General features: G+C 32.8%; 1 protein-coding gene and 1 long non-coding RNA gene across 14 annotated transcripts in view; one reads left to right on the top strand and one right to left on the bottom strand.

Annotated features, from left to right (window-relative positions):
• LOC143908473 (uncharacterized) overlaps positions 1-12700 on the top strand; it is a 191786-nt gene that overhangs the window by 56307 nt on the left and 122779 nt on the right. The gene's annotated exons all lie outside the window — the stretch shown is intronic.
• The window catches only part of LOC143908466 (uncharacterized), a 177572-nt gene that overhangs the window by 51021 nt on the left and 113851 nt on the right, over positions 1-12700 (bottom strand). For all 12 annotated transcript variants that reach the window (XM_077426135.1, XM_077426136.1, XM_077426138.1 and 9 more), the window contains 2 exons: positions 6573-6832; positions 2084-2147 (listed from right to left, as the gene is read on the bottom strand). In XM_077426135.1, the coding sequence (XP_077282261.1) occupies positions 2084-2147; positions 6573-6832 (324 nt within the window). The remainder of the gene's footprint in view (positions 1-2083; positions 2148-6572; positions 6833-12700) is intronic.

The following is a 12700-nucleotide window of genomic DNA, read 5'->3' as shown; positions in this document are numbered from 1 at the left end:
ATGAATAATATATTAATGTAGCCAGTTGGGTCGAACTAAAACGACTTTTGTTTTGAATTATCTATATACTAGCGACGAAAGTTACTGTTTTGTTTCGAGATATGTTGACAAAGTTCAAGTACCGCCGGCATTAGCATTAGCTAAGATGTACCGCGTGGAGGTTGCACGGTCGGATTTACACCTCATTGTGTGTGTGTGTGTGTGTGTGTGTGTGTGTGTGTGTGCGCGCGCGCGCGCGCGTGTGTCATATCAACGTATCAACGGTTATTAAACTCATTTCATCAGTTATTCTCTGCTTCTCAATTCTTCGACGCTTCGGCGATAAGCAGCTGAACTCCATGCTCAGGGACTTTTCCTCTTTCAAGCTTTTGTAGTTTAATAACCGTTGATATGTTGATAACACACACACATACACACACACAACACACACACAATGAGATGTAAATCCGACCGTGCAACCTCCACGCGGTACAACTTGGCTATATAATGCTAATGCCGGCGGTACTTGAACTTTGTCAACTCATATCTCGAAAAGTACTCAACCGAAAGAAGTTTATTGATAGTGTTTTAAAAAGCTCTTGATGTCAACTACAAGTATATTAAATAAAAAGTGGGGGTTTCCATTAAAAATTTTAAAGTTGACCTTGAAAGCTCCTCCATACTTACGCTCAAGGTCAAATAAGTACCACCGTTTTTGATGCATTTGTTGAAGCCGTATAACTTATGTATAAAACATTTTTTCCTAAAATGTCTTGTTTTCAAAATATTACCGGTTCCAGACTTTTTCCTCACCCTGTATGTATATGTATACGTATATATTCCAACTTATTAAACTGCGCGCCGATCACAGTCGGACTTGAAACACAATTATTGTTGGAATAATGTTAACTGAATTGTTGGAACAAGGTTAAATTGAATTGATTTAATTACGGGGAGAGAGGGATTTATTGTTCCAACAATAACTGTGTTAATTACTGTGTTAAATTAATATTGAGCTGTAAAAAATCTAAGCTCGGATTGAATATGCTTTTATTCTTATTCGATTATCTCTATATATATATAAATGAATGTATGTATGTATGTATGTATGTTTGTCCGCTATGCAAATGTGCAGTTTTCAAATTAGAACAACCAAATTTGGTATACTATCTCATGATACTCCAACTTATTAGACCGTAGACGTATTTTGAGAACGCATAATTACCGATTTTTTGGAAAACTGATTCGAAAATTTTTCTAATGTCTGTCTGCTGATTGCGAACTACTCATTCATTAATGGACCGATTTTCTGGAAACCGGTACCAAAATTTGTCTAATTTTTCGGGGATGGTGTCGATGAAGAATAAATTAATATAAAAAAATAAAAATAAAAAAAAAATAAAAAAGGAGCTCTCATACAAAATTGTCTAAAAAAAGGTCTCTTTTAAAAAAAAATTTTCTTAGGGGTAAATATTACTATTGAAAGAAAAACATCGTCTACTGTTTAATAAATTAGTCGTAGAGGGTTTTGGGAAGGGGTCAAAGTGAGGGAAAAAGGTCTGCTGGGAAAGAATGTTTATTAGCATCAGTTGCGTTTAGAATTTGATGACCAATTTAATTTGTGATATTATTATTCTACTCTCACAGTTTTCAAATTAGAATATAACCAAATTTAGTATATTATCTTATGATACTCTAACTTAGACCGTATAGGGTTTTGGGAAGTGGCTGAGCCCGGGGACAAAGGGCCCTCATACAACATCATCTAAAAAAAATCTTTTTTTTGAAAACAAATTGGCGCGGGCTCAAAAAAGCTTAAACTATAAATATAAAATATAATAAAGATGAAATAATTATTTAATTATTAATGTAGTCGCGATCATGATATGCGTATGAAAGTGTTATAATGTTTTACTATTTTATGTGTACAATATAGTTGTGTATGCAATATGTTTGTATGCAATATAATCGTATGTGCAACTTATAAGTATGCAATATGACCGTGTATAATATGCTTGTGCGCAATAAGCGTGTGTGCAAACAATATACTGTTGGTAATCGTTTTATAGGTAAACGGGATTGTTCCAATTTCACATATACTTACCACCTGTGACTGTTTCCAAAGTGAAAGCATTAAATCTCCAGTTTCCAGCTCTTTGTAACACGCACTGTAACACATATAAACGAAATATGGTAATATAAGCATGATATGAAGAATTAAGGTCGATTTAGACACAGCCGTGCCGTACCCGTACCGTATCCGTACCGTACACGGACAGAAACGTTAGACAAGGATTCCTATTGTCTCCATCCTTGTCTAATAAATATTACTATTATTACCCATACCGTATCCGTACCGTACACGGACAGAAACATTAGACAAGGATGAAGACAATAGGAATCCTTGTCTAATGTTTCTGTCCGTGCACGGTATGGATACGGTACGGCACGGCTGTGTCTGAATCGACCTTTATGAAAGAACTAGCTGGTTACCCGGACTTCGCCCCGGAGGACATATGTAGTAAAACACGCAAATAATCTCTCTCTCCCTCTCCCCTCTTTTTCTCTTTTTCTCTTTCTCTCTCTTTTTCCCTCTCTTCCTCTCTCCCTCTATCCTTTTACTCCTCTCTCCCTCTCGCTCCCTCTCTCTCTCTCCCTCTCCCCCTCTTTCTTTTCCTTCCTGTTTTTATATACAATTCTTTGAGATTTGGTCATTTAGAACCGGTTTCCAAAAAAATTGGTAACAAAAAATTATACACATCATGGCAATCCCCGAAAAATTCTACCCTCACTTCATATACAATTCTTCGAGATTCGGTCAATTATTTCCTGAAACATTGAAAAAATTAGAAAAACCGGTTTCCAAAAAATCGGTAACAAAAAATTATACACATATTTAAAATTTGAAGGATTTGAAGGAGAAAAACAATTAAATTTTCTTCATAATGTGGACAATTCTTTAAAATTTGGTCAATTATTTCCCGAAAAATTGGAAAAATTTCGGATACCGGTTCTCAAAAAAATTGGTAACACAAAACTATACAATTTATAGCACTTCCCGGGAAATTCTACCCCTGTTTTATATACAATTCTTTAAGATCCAGTCAATTATTTCCCAAAAATTGAAAAAATTTCGAATACCGGTTCCCAAAAAGATCGGTAACGAAAAACTATACACTCTATAGCACTCCCCGGAAAATTCTACCCCTGATTCATATACAATTCTTTAAAATTCAATCAATTATTTTCCGAAAAATTGGGGAAATTTCGGATACCGATTTCCAAAAAGATCGGTAATAAAAAATGATACACTCTATAACACTCACCGGAAAATTCTACCCCTACTTCATATACAATACTTTCAAAACCAGTCGAATAGTTTAAGAGTGCATAAAGGACATACATACATACACATACATACATTCATTTTTATATATAAATTTTTTTAATTTTTTTACCCTTATTTTCCTTCCTCAATATCCATTTTCTTTAGATTACTTTCCATTTCCATATATTTCTTTTGACATTTACTAATAACTGACATATACTGAGTGAAATTATCAACTTATCTATATAGAATGTGAGAAGCCGATTAACTTGAAACTTGGTGACATTTATGAGTATATGTTCGGCTCGAACTTTTGAACTCGAATTTCTGAGCCGAACATATACTCATAAATGTCACCAAGTTTCAAGGGTAAACCAAAGGATAATGTCGCTGCCCTAGATATAGAGGTCGATGTTGAATCTTAATAACGCGAAAATATACGACGATGCGCCGCATAGTGTCTATGCCATTTGTCTGTGTTATGTTATGAAGTTGCTGCTTTCACATATTATGTCAAAACTGATAAATCAGTCACTTCAATTCGTAACTGTCGCGAGCAATTAATTATTTTGTGAAAACTTATTTAGTGCCACCTTTGACGTTATTAAATTTCACAGTCAATACTACTTTCGGATACCGATTTCCAAAAAGATCGGTAACAAAAAATTATACATTCTATAACACTCCCCGAAAAATTCTACCCCTACTTCATACACAATACTTTCAAAACCAATTTCCAAAAAGATACCGATTCCCAAAAGATCGGTAACGAAAAAATATACAGTTTATAGCACTCCCCGGGAAATTTTACCCCTACTTCATATATAATTTTTTGCGATTCGGTAAATTAATTCCCGAAAAATTTGAAAAATGTCTGATACCGGCTTCCAAAAAAATCGGTAACGAAAAATTATACACTTTATAACATTTCCAGGAAAATTTTACCCCCGTTTCATATACAATTCTTTGAGATACGGTCAATTATTTTCCGAAAATTAAAAAAAATTAGAAAAACCGGTTTTCAGAAAATCGGTAACAAAAACTATACACATTATGACACTCCCCGGGAAATTCTACTCCTGTTTCATATATATTTCTTTGGAATTCGGTCAATTATTTCCCGAAAAAATGAAAAAATGTCGAATACCGGTTCCCAAAAGATCGGTAACGAAAAATTATACACTTTATAGCACTTCCCGGAAAATTCTACCCCTATTTCATATACTTTTGGTAACAATTCGGTTCAGGGGTTTGGGCTGGGCGTTGATGAGTGAGTGAGTGAGTCAGTCAGGACATCTTCCTTTATATATATATAGATAATGTGAATTTAGCAAAAGAACATAACGATTAACAAAGGTCATCTTATTCTGATAAAAAAATTTGTAATTTATAAATTCAAGAACTTTTCAATTTTTATTTATTGTAATCCAAATATATAGGGTAGTCTTTATTAAATATTTTTTCTTTATTATATATATAAAATTATTTATTTATTTTTATATAAATTGTTTCTCGAAAGTGTTGTGTTATGTATGACTGAGTAATTTTGTTTTAACAATTCGCGACAGTCTCTTATAGTTTCTGACAATGAGATATTTTAAGTTAAAGTTTAACAATTTTTAAACTACGTTGAGAGTATTTAATTTGCATACTTAAAATTTTGCGTATTTTGTCCAAGTGTATGCGTGAACTATTTCGGGACTACCGCACCTCCCCCGAAAGCACGGGGGGGTGTGCGTGAACCTCGGTTCGCGTGGAAAGTGTATGCGTGAACTATTTCGGGGCTACCGCACTTCCCCCGAAAGCACGGGGGGGTGTGCGTGAACCTCGGTTCGCGTGAAATGTGTATGCGTGAACTATTTCGGGACTACCGCACCTCCCCCGAAAGCAGGGGGAGGTGTGCGTAAACCTCGGTTTGCATGAAAAGTGTATTCGTGAACTATTTCGACATATATATTAGTCATTTATGCCTTTCAATACTCAAAATAGCTGCTATATTTTCAAAACATTTTTTGTTTATAACTTTTTAATAAACAATGACCGCCGGCTAAAACCTTCTGAAGGTCACTCAGGAGGGTGACCTTGACAACATATGTCAAGGTCAAAGTCATCGGTGAGGTTTGACCTAATATGCATATTTACCATTGCATCTATATTCATATGTAAAACTACTTCTTTTTCTATTGATATTAATGCAAGGCTAGTTAATCTTTCTTGATTCATCGCAGAACGGAGATAATTCTTTATTAACTTTTAATTTATTCTAAATATGTAAAAAATAAAATTCAAATTTTATGTCAATTTTAATTTAAAAAATTTAATAATAAAATATATTGTAATAAGTTATTTCAAATATATCTTATAAATTTTTAAATAATTTTTAAACTCTATTGTCTCTAAAGATTTATTTTCATACCGTCTTGCCATTTCTCCTATCGTTTAGTTTCTAGCTCTTGTCTGAATTTATTACGTTACACAGATAACTAGAGTCAGGCGGCAGTGTGGTCTAGTGGTAGAGCGTCAGACTCGTAATCCAAGGAACCAGGTTCGAGTCCACTAGAGCCATGTAAACATGGAATGTTTTTCCGAAGCTGCGCCCCTCCGTGCAAGATAGGCTCTTGTACGGAGCAAACTGGGCTCCGTCTTTCGGAAAGAGATGTTAAGCCGTTGGTCCAAAGGGTTAAAGTGAGAGAAGAAAGGGTAGTAGTGAAAAGGTTTGGGTAACGTTCCTTATAAAAACGCCTTACAAACTCTGCGGGGATAAGCAATAAAGATAGTTTATGAGTTTTTTTTTTATGATAACTAGAGTCAGATTTCTGAGATGATTTTTGCGCCCCCTCTGGGCCTGCGCGCCTGGCGTAGGCCAGTTTCGCCAACCCCTAGATACGCCTCTGGGTATCCGGATACCCGGATATTCTAAGCTTTAATAATAATTGTGAATTTCGAGCCAGAATGGTACATTCTCTCATGCTTCCCGTCTGATTATCGTGCAGATTTTGTTTTCGGATCATTGCTAACCACGTTGGAGTTACGTAGAACTTTCCGCACACCGAAATCATAAGCGCGCGACAAAGATTATGCGTTACGCAGCCGCCGATCATAGGATCACCTGCTGCCAGCACTTGCAAGTGCGGTCTTAACTTAAAAGTAAAATGTAATATAAAATATTGCTATAAAATATTAATGGAGGGAGGGAAGAAAATTATTTTAATTTGGTACGAGTATTATAATAAAAAAAAAAAAATTATTTTTGTGTATAAATTACCTGCACTAGTCCGTGGAAAATGTCGTCCAAGATACCTGGTTCCTGATTCAAGGATCTGGTAATAAGCTTCTTACAACGTCTTTTATGTATCGTCAGAAATCGACCGATATGCCTGGGTCTATATCGATCGATGTCCAGACTCTCCAGCAGAATTTGTTCCGCGTCCGATAAACGCCTAAATGATGTTTCCGTAGCAGATGATTCATCATGGACTTCCAGTAACGTAGCCGATGCATCGGAATCACGAAATATGCCGTTATCTATAAATAGAAACGTTTTTAATATGTCATAAACAATACATAATTTTTTTCAAATATTAAATGAGGAAGAAATAATTTTTTGACATAAAAAAATCAGTTTTATTTATTAACTAGCTTTTCGGCCCGCGCTTCGCGCGGGCCTCAAAGCTATTCCCCCGCCAATCAGCTTTTCGGCCCGCGCTTTGCGCGGGCCTCAAAGCTAATCCCCCCGCTGACTCACTATATTATTAGCTCTGATACAATTTTTTATTTGTTTAATTTATAAAACTTCTTTGTATACGATATTTTTTGTATAAGATTCTGGATTTTCTTCAATGAGATGTCCTTGATTGCTTGTTTCATCAATCTTAATTTTGACATTTTCCTTTTTGGTTGCTCTAGAAAATGCCACATAGAGTTGACCATGAGCAAATACAGGATGTGGCAGATAAATCCCAACTTTTTGTAAAGTTTGTCCTTGAGATTTATTTATTGTCATAGCAAATGATACTCGAATAGGAAACTGTCTCCGTTTAAGCTTGAATGGAACTTCCGAGTCATTTGTAATGAAATCGATTTTTGGGATGAAGACAATCTGGCCTCGAGCAGGACCAGTTAGAACCTCCGCATAAATAAGATTATGTTTCAAATCTGTAACAATAAATCTTGTGCCATTGCAAAGTCCTTTCTTAGTATTTAAATTTCTTAATAAGATAATTGTAACACTGACTTTTATTTTAAGTCGATGAACTGGCATTCCAGAAGGTGTCATAGAATTTAAAAACTCAGTCGGATAATTCAATTGCTCTTGTGGATCATCACTTACAATAGAGTCAATTGATAGATATTCCTTTTCTTCTCCTTCCATTAAACGAAGGATTTCGTCATTAATTTTGAAAGTATCTTCATTTTTAGGACAAAGAATCGCTCGATCTGGATTTTCTCTAATCTGTTCCATGGTGATTCTATCACCAAAAATCTCAGTAATAATAGATTCTTTTGATATAAAATCCTGGGGGATTTCAATTGTATCAAGATGTAATCCATCTGTACTTAACAATTTACCATCTCCTAATTGCATTAGCCAATTTGCAAATTCCTTTTCATCCGCAGTTCTCATATTTTGCTGTAATTTAACCTGAGTTACATTTCTCCATATAGGATTGTATTTGACAGTTGACTCAATTATGGCTGCTTTATGTGCATGAGGTACTACTGGGAGATTTTGTCTGAAATCTCCTGCAAATAAAATAACTTTTCCTCCAAATGGTCTAGGATTCTTCATTAAAACATAAATTATTACAATTTTGTGTTAAATAAATTATATTCATCCCATTTGATTTTAAATTAATAAATTTGATTCTCTTTCTCTCTCTCTCTCTCTCTCTTGCTCTCTCTTTCTCTAAAAAAATTAAAGAAATTACAAAAAACTATACACTTTATGGCACTCCCCGGGAAATTCTACCCCTATTTCATGTACTCGTAGTAAAAATTCGGTCCCTCTCTCTCTCTCTCTCTTGCTCTCTCTTTCTCTAAAAAAATTAAAAAAATTAGTTTCTAAAAGGTTGTTAACAAAAAACTATACACTTTATGGCACTCCCCGGGAAATTCTACCCCTGTTTCATATATAATTCTTTTAAATTTAGTCAATTATTTCCCGAAAAATTAGAAGAATTAGAAAAATCGGTTTCCAGAAAATCGGTAGCAAAAAAATGGCCACGACATTTTCATCCCCGGGAAATTCTACCCCTGTTTCATATACTTTTGGTAAAAATTCGGTCCACTAACGAATGAGTAGTTCGCGTACATACAGACAGACAGACAGACAGACAGACAGACGGACGGTACTTATATATATAGATAATTTAATAACATTTCAAGTTGGCAATTACATATAAAATTATTTTAAAAAGAGAGAAGTGTCATAACCTTTATTTTTAATCTTTAATGTTTAAAAAATATAAAATAAAAACTAGTTATATAAAAAGTACAAAAATGATATTTAATAATATATTTAAAAATTTGATACTGAAACGCATAAATAAAGATTAACAATTATTAAGTATTTGTCACAAACAAATATTCTAATAATAAATTGAATTAAATTTTAATTTAGTTTAAAATAATTTTTTAATTAAATTTAATATATTTGATTTAAAAAATTTTTTATTATATTGTATTAAAGAAGATATAAATTTTAAAAGTCAGTATAATCAGGCTTTCGTTATCGAGTAATAGTTTGATTTGGTCGACAATAGTGGACAAACGGCCTCAGTCTGGCACTGGTCAATAATATATCGATATACCTAATATTTTATTGTGGATAAGAAAAGTTACCTTTTCTAAAAAATATATTTCTATAGTAGAAAGTGGTGAGAAGTTTGCGTTTTTAATCTCTGCAGGATATAAATAAAAGAGAGAAACAATCAGAGTTAAAAAAATAAAATACCGTTTAGTCGAATATTAGCAACTCTGTTAGCAAATACTGATAACGATAAAATATCATTCAGAACCGTAACTTTGAATCAATATTTAATTATCTAATTGTAAACTGAAAAAACAGATAATAACAGAGAAAATTTAAATTCTAATTTTTTGGATTTAATCCTCGAAATCTTACTTTATTAAATTTGAGAGTTGTTCATTGCTGTTAAAGGCAAACAATCAAAAAATTATTTTTTTTAAATCCGAAATTTAGTTAATAAATAATATTGTTTGCTGCCAAAAAGCAATCAATAGCTGCCGAGGAGTAGCAACAGATGCTAAACTTCGAAAAAAAAAAGAAATTTTAATAATTCTTTATTATACATGCCTAAAGAGGGTAACAGAGTCGTGTTCAGATTAAGAGGATTTAGACGTTAAATCAAACAAGTTTTAGTTATTGAAGAAAATTCTTTTCTACTTCTTATATTACAAGAATTTTGAAAATCTTTCTGAATTACTTTCAAAATAAATAAAATCTTAAATTATAAATTAATTCCCTATCTTGAGGTTAACTTTCGAATTTCAAAATAAAAAAAAAACTGTTTTGAGTTGTAAAACATAAATTGTGTTATCGGAATCTGTTGATGGGTTTTGACACAGGATAAAAAGATATTCTACGGATTCACAGAACGATACATATATCTCATAAGAACTCGTAACAAAGGTATTCGCTCTGTGCGTTTGATTGGAGGGGATAGCACGAGCTACGAAAGCGCTCGGGTGAGAGAATAGTGAACTCAGGGTGGAATATTTTCCTATTCAACTAGACGTATTATTATTAAAAATGGGTCATCGTAGTTGTTGCGTCATTTTTTACTTTTTATTACTGACATTTTTTAAAGCAATATTTAATTAACAGTAGTTATTATTTATTGTTTTCTGATATAAAAAATAGGAGTTCCAGTAATTAAAGTGACATAAATACCGCTGTGCAGTCAACCTCCAATTATATAGTAACAATCATAGATTATGCGCGTATAGCAATTTTTACTTACCGAAATTATTAACAGTAAAATGTAAAAAACGGTGCAAATTACAAACTTGCACATTGCTTCCTTATTATTACAGGAAGCTTATTTTATCAAATGTATAAATTTAATGTATATGAAGAAATTTTTATTTTATTTGATGTATAATTATTAGTATTTATTTTTTTGGCTTCTTTATAGAGGAAGCTTTGTGAGCAAAGGGTTCTACTTGCACACTTAAAAACTATAAAGAAGCCCGATATCTCAATATTTGCGGAAGTTAGAGCAAATTTACCGAAATTTCTATAACTCATCCAGAACTAATCAACCAAATCTTAACGAATTATATATGAAATATATAGGGGTAGAAAAAACTGAAAAATATAATAAAATTAGAAATAGATCGATATCTCCAAATTTGCGGACATTAAAGCATAAACAAACATTTCTGCAAATTCAAAATTTTATTTAAAAAGAACCCTTTGATTATATTAGCAATTTTTATTAATTCTATTATATTCTTCAGTTTTTTCTACCCCTATTTCATATATAATTCGTTAAGATTTGGTTGATTAGTTCTGGAGTTATAGAAATTTCGGTAAATTTGGCACATACATACATACATACACACACATACACACACACATACATACAGACAGACATTTTTTAAAACTGCAATTTTTCGACGTTTTAGGACATTTTAAACACATTCAGAAAAACAAAAAAAAATTTTTTTTTACGAAAACAAAACTTCTTCTATGAGGAAGCAAAAATACACTGCATCTATTGCACAAGAAGCTTTGGTAATAATCAACATATAATAATAAACATATATCATATCTCATCGTTGTTTCCACTTTTATTGCATGGCGATAGCGGTAGATGGCGCTAGAACGCACGGAGCGAATATCGACAAGAAGCAGAAAAGGCGCGCGATAGAACTGGAAGCAACTGAAAGCGCTATTATACGACTTGTACAGAATTAAAAAAAAATATATACATATACATAGAGAGCATTAAGAGCATATAACCAAAAGACAGTCATATTGAACATAGATTACAAACTAAATAATCAAAAACGGCCTAATTTCGAGCAAATAAAGGCTGTTGAAAATAAATTTAATAACTTCAATAAAAATATACAATCATGTTAACGTTTCTTTACTTGGCATTCTTTAGAACCATAAATAACGATGAATAACACATTAAAAATATCTCAATGTTATTTTTAAAGGCTAATTTAATTTTTTTTAAGGGGCAACATCTACTTAGAGGCCTGAAAAATAAATCAAAATTCAGATTTTTTTTTTTTCAGAAACGATTAGTGGGAATGAAACGAATTTTTTTGTACTCAAAAATACATGTTTTAAAAGCTGTAAAAAAAATTTTTATTAAAAAATTTCCAAAAACAAAAAAATTATGGCCGCCGGCAGATGATGATGTTTTTTTCGGCGGTGGACATTGTCCAGTTGAAACGGCCAATCTGAAATAATAAAACCAAAGGAGTTATTCAAGTTAACAATAAAGACGAGTCGTTGACAATCGCCGATTTTAAAAATTTCTTTTTTTAACAAAATGGCAACGAATTGAAACTCAAATATGGAAAATCTGTGAGACATACTGACAATGAGTTTCAATTCGTTGCCATTTTGTTAAAAAAATAAATTTTAAAAATCGGCGATCGTCAACGACTCGTCTTTATTGTTAGCTTGAATAACCCCTTCTGTTTTTTTTATTTCAAATCGCCGTTTCAACTGGACAGTGTCCACCGCCGAAAAAAACATCATCTACCGGCGGCCATAATTTTTTTGTTTTTGGAAATTTTTTAATTAAAAATTTTTTTAAAGTTTTTAAAACATGTATCTTTGAGTACAAAAAAATTTGTTTTATTCCCATTAATCGTTTCTGGAAAAAAAATCTGAATTTCGACCTATTTTTCGGGCCTCTAGATAGATGTAGCCCCTTAATGGAAACAACCATTCTTTATTGAAAAATCGGGAAGGACGTTTAATTATACATAAATAAGTACTAAACACTTTTGGTCTAAACTCATTACCGAAGGAGATATTTTATGACTGACGAATGACGCCTACTCGGGTACTCGGGTACCTTATTTTTATACACAAAGCCAACTTAAAGTTCATGCACGATTACGCAGTTATGATTGTCGAAGGATGCGATCATAATAGGCGCGTTAAATAACATGGCACGAAAATCACTCATTAATTGTTAAATTCGGCACTCCCGATACTTGTTTGTATACGACACTCGATCTCGATCACAAAAGGACACGGAGACAATGCGATGCGATCTTAAGTTAATAATCGATAACAATTATACGCGATGTCAATTGATAACGATTATCCGACGCGGCACACGACATTCCCGATTGCAATCGATGCAAAATACGAAATCACGGCATCAACTTAAATTTAGA

This window comes from Temnothorax americanus, unplaced genomic scaffold (assembly GCF_048541705.1).
Source record: "Temnothorax americanus isolate GAGA-0224 unplaced genomic scaffold, ASM4854170v1 Scaffold96, whole genome shotgun sequence".
Lineage (NCBI taxonomy): Eukaryota > Metazoa > Arthropoda > Insecta > Hymenoptera > Formicidae > Temnothorax > Temnothorax americanus.
Note: the sequence above shows the minus strand (reverse complement) of the source record. Positions and strands in the feature narration are given on the sequence as shown.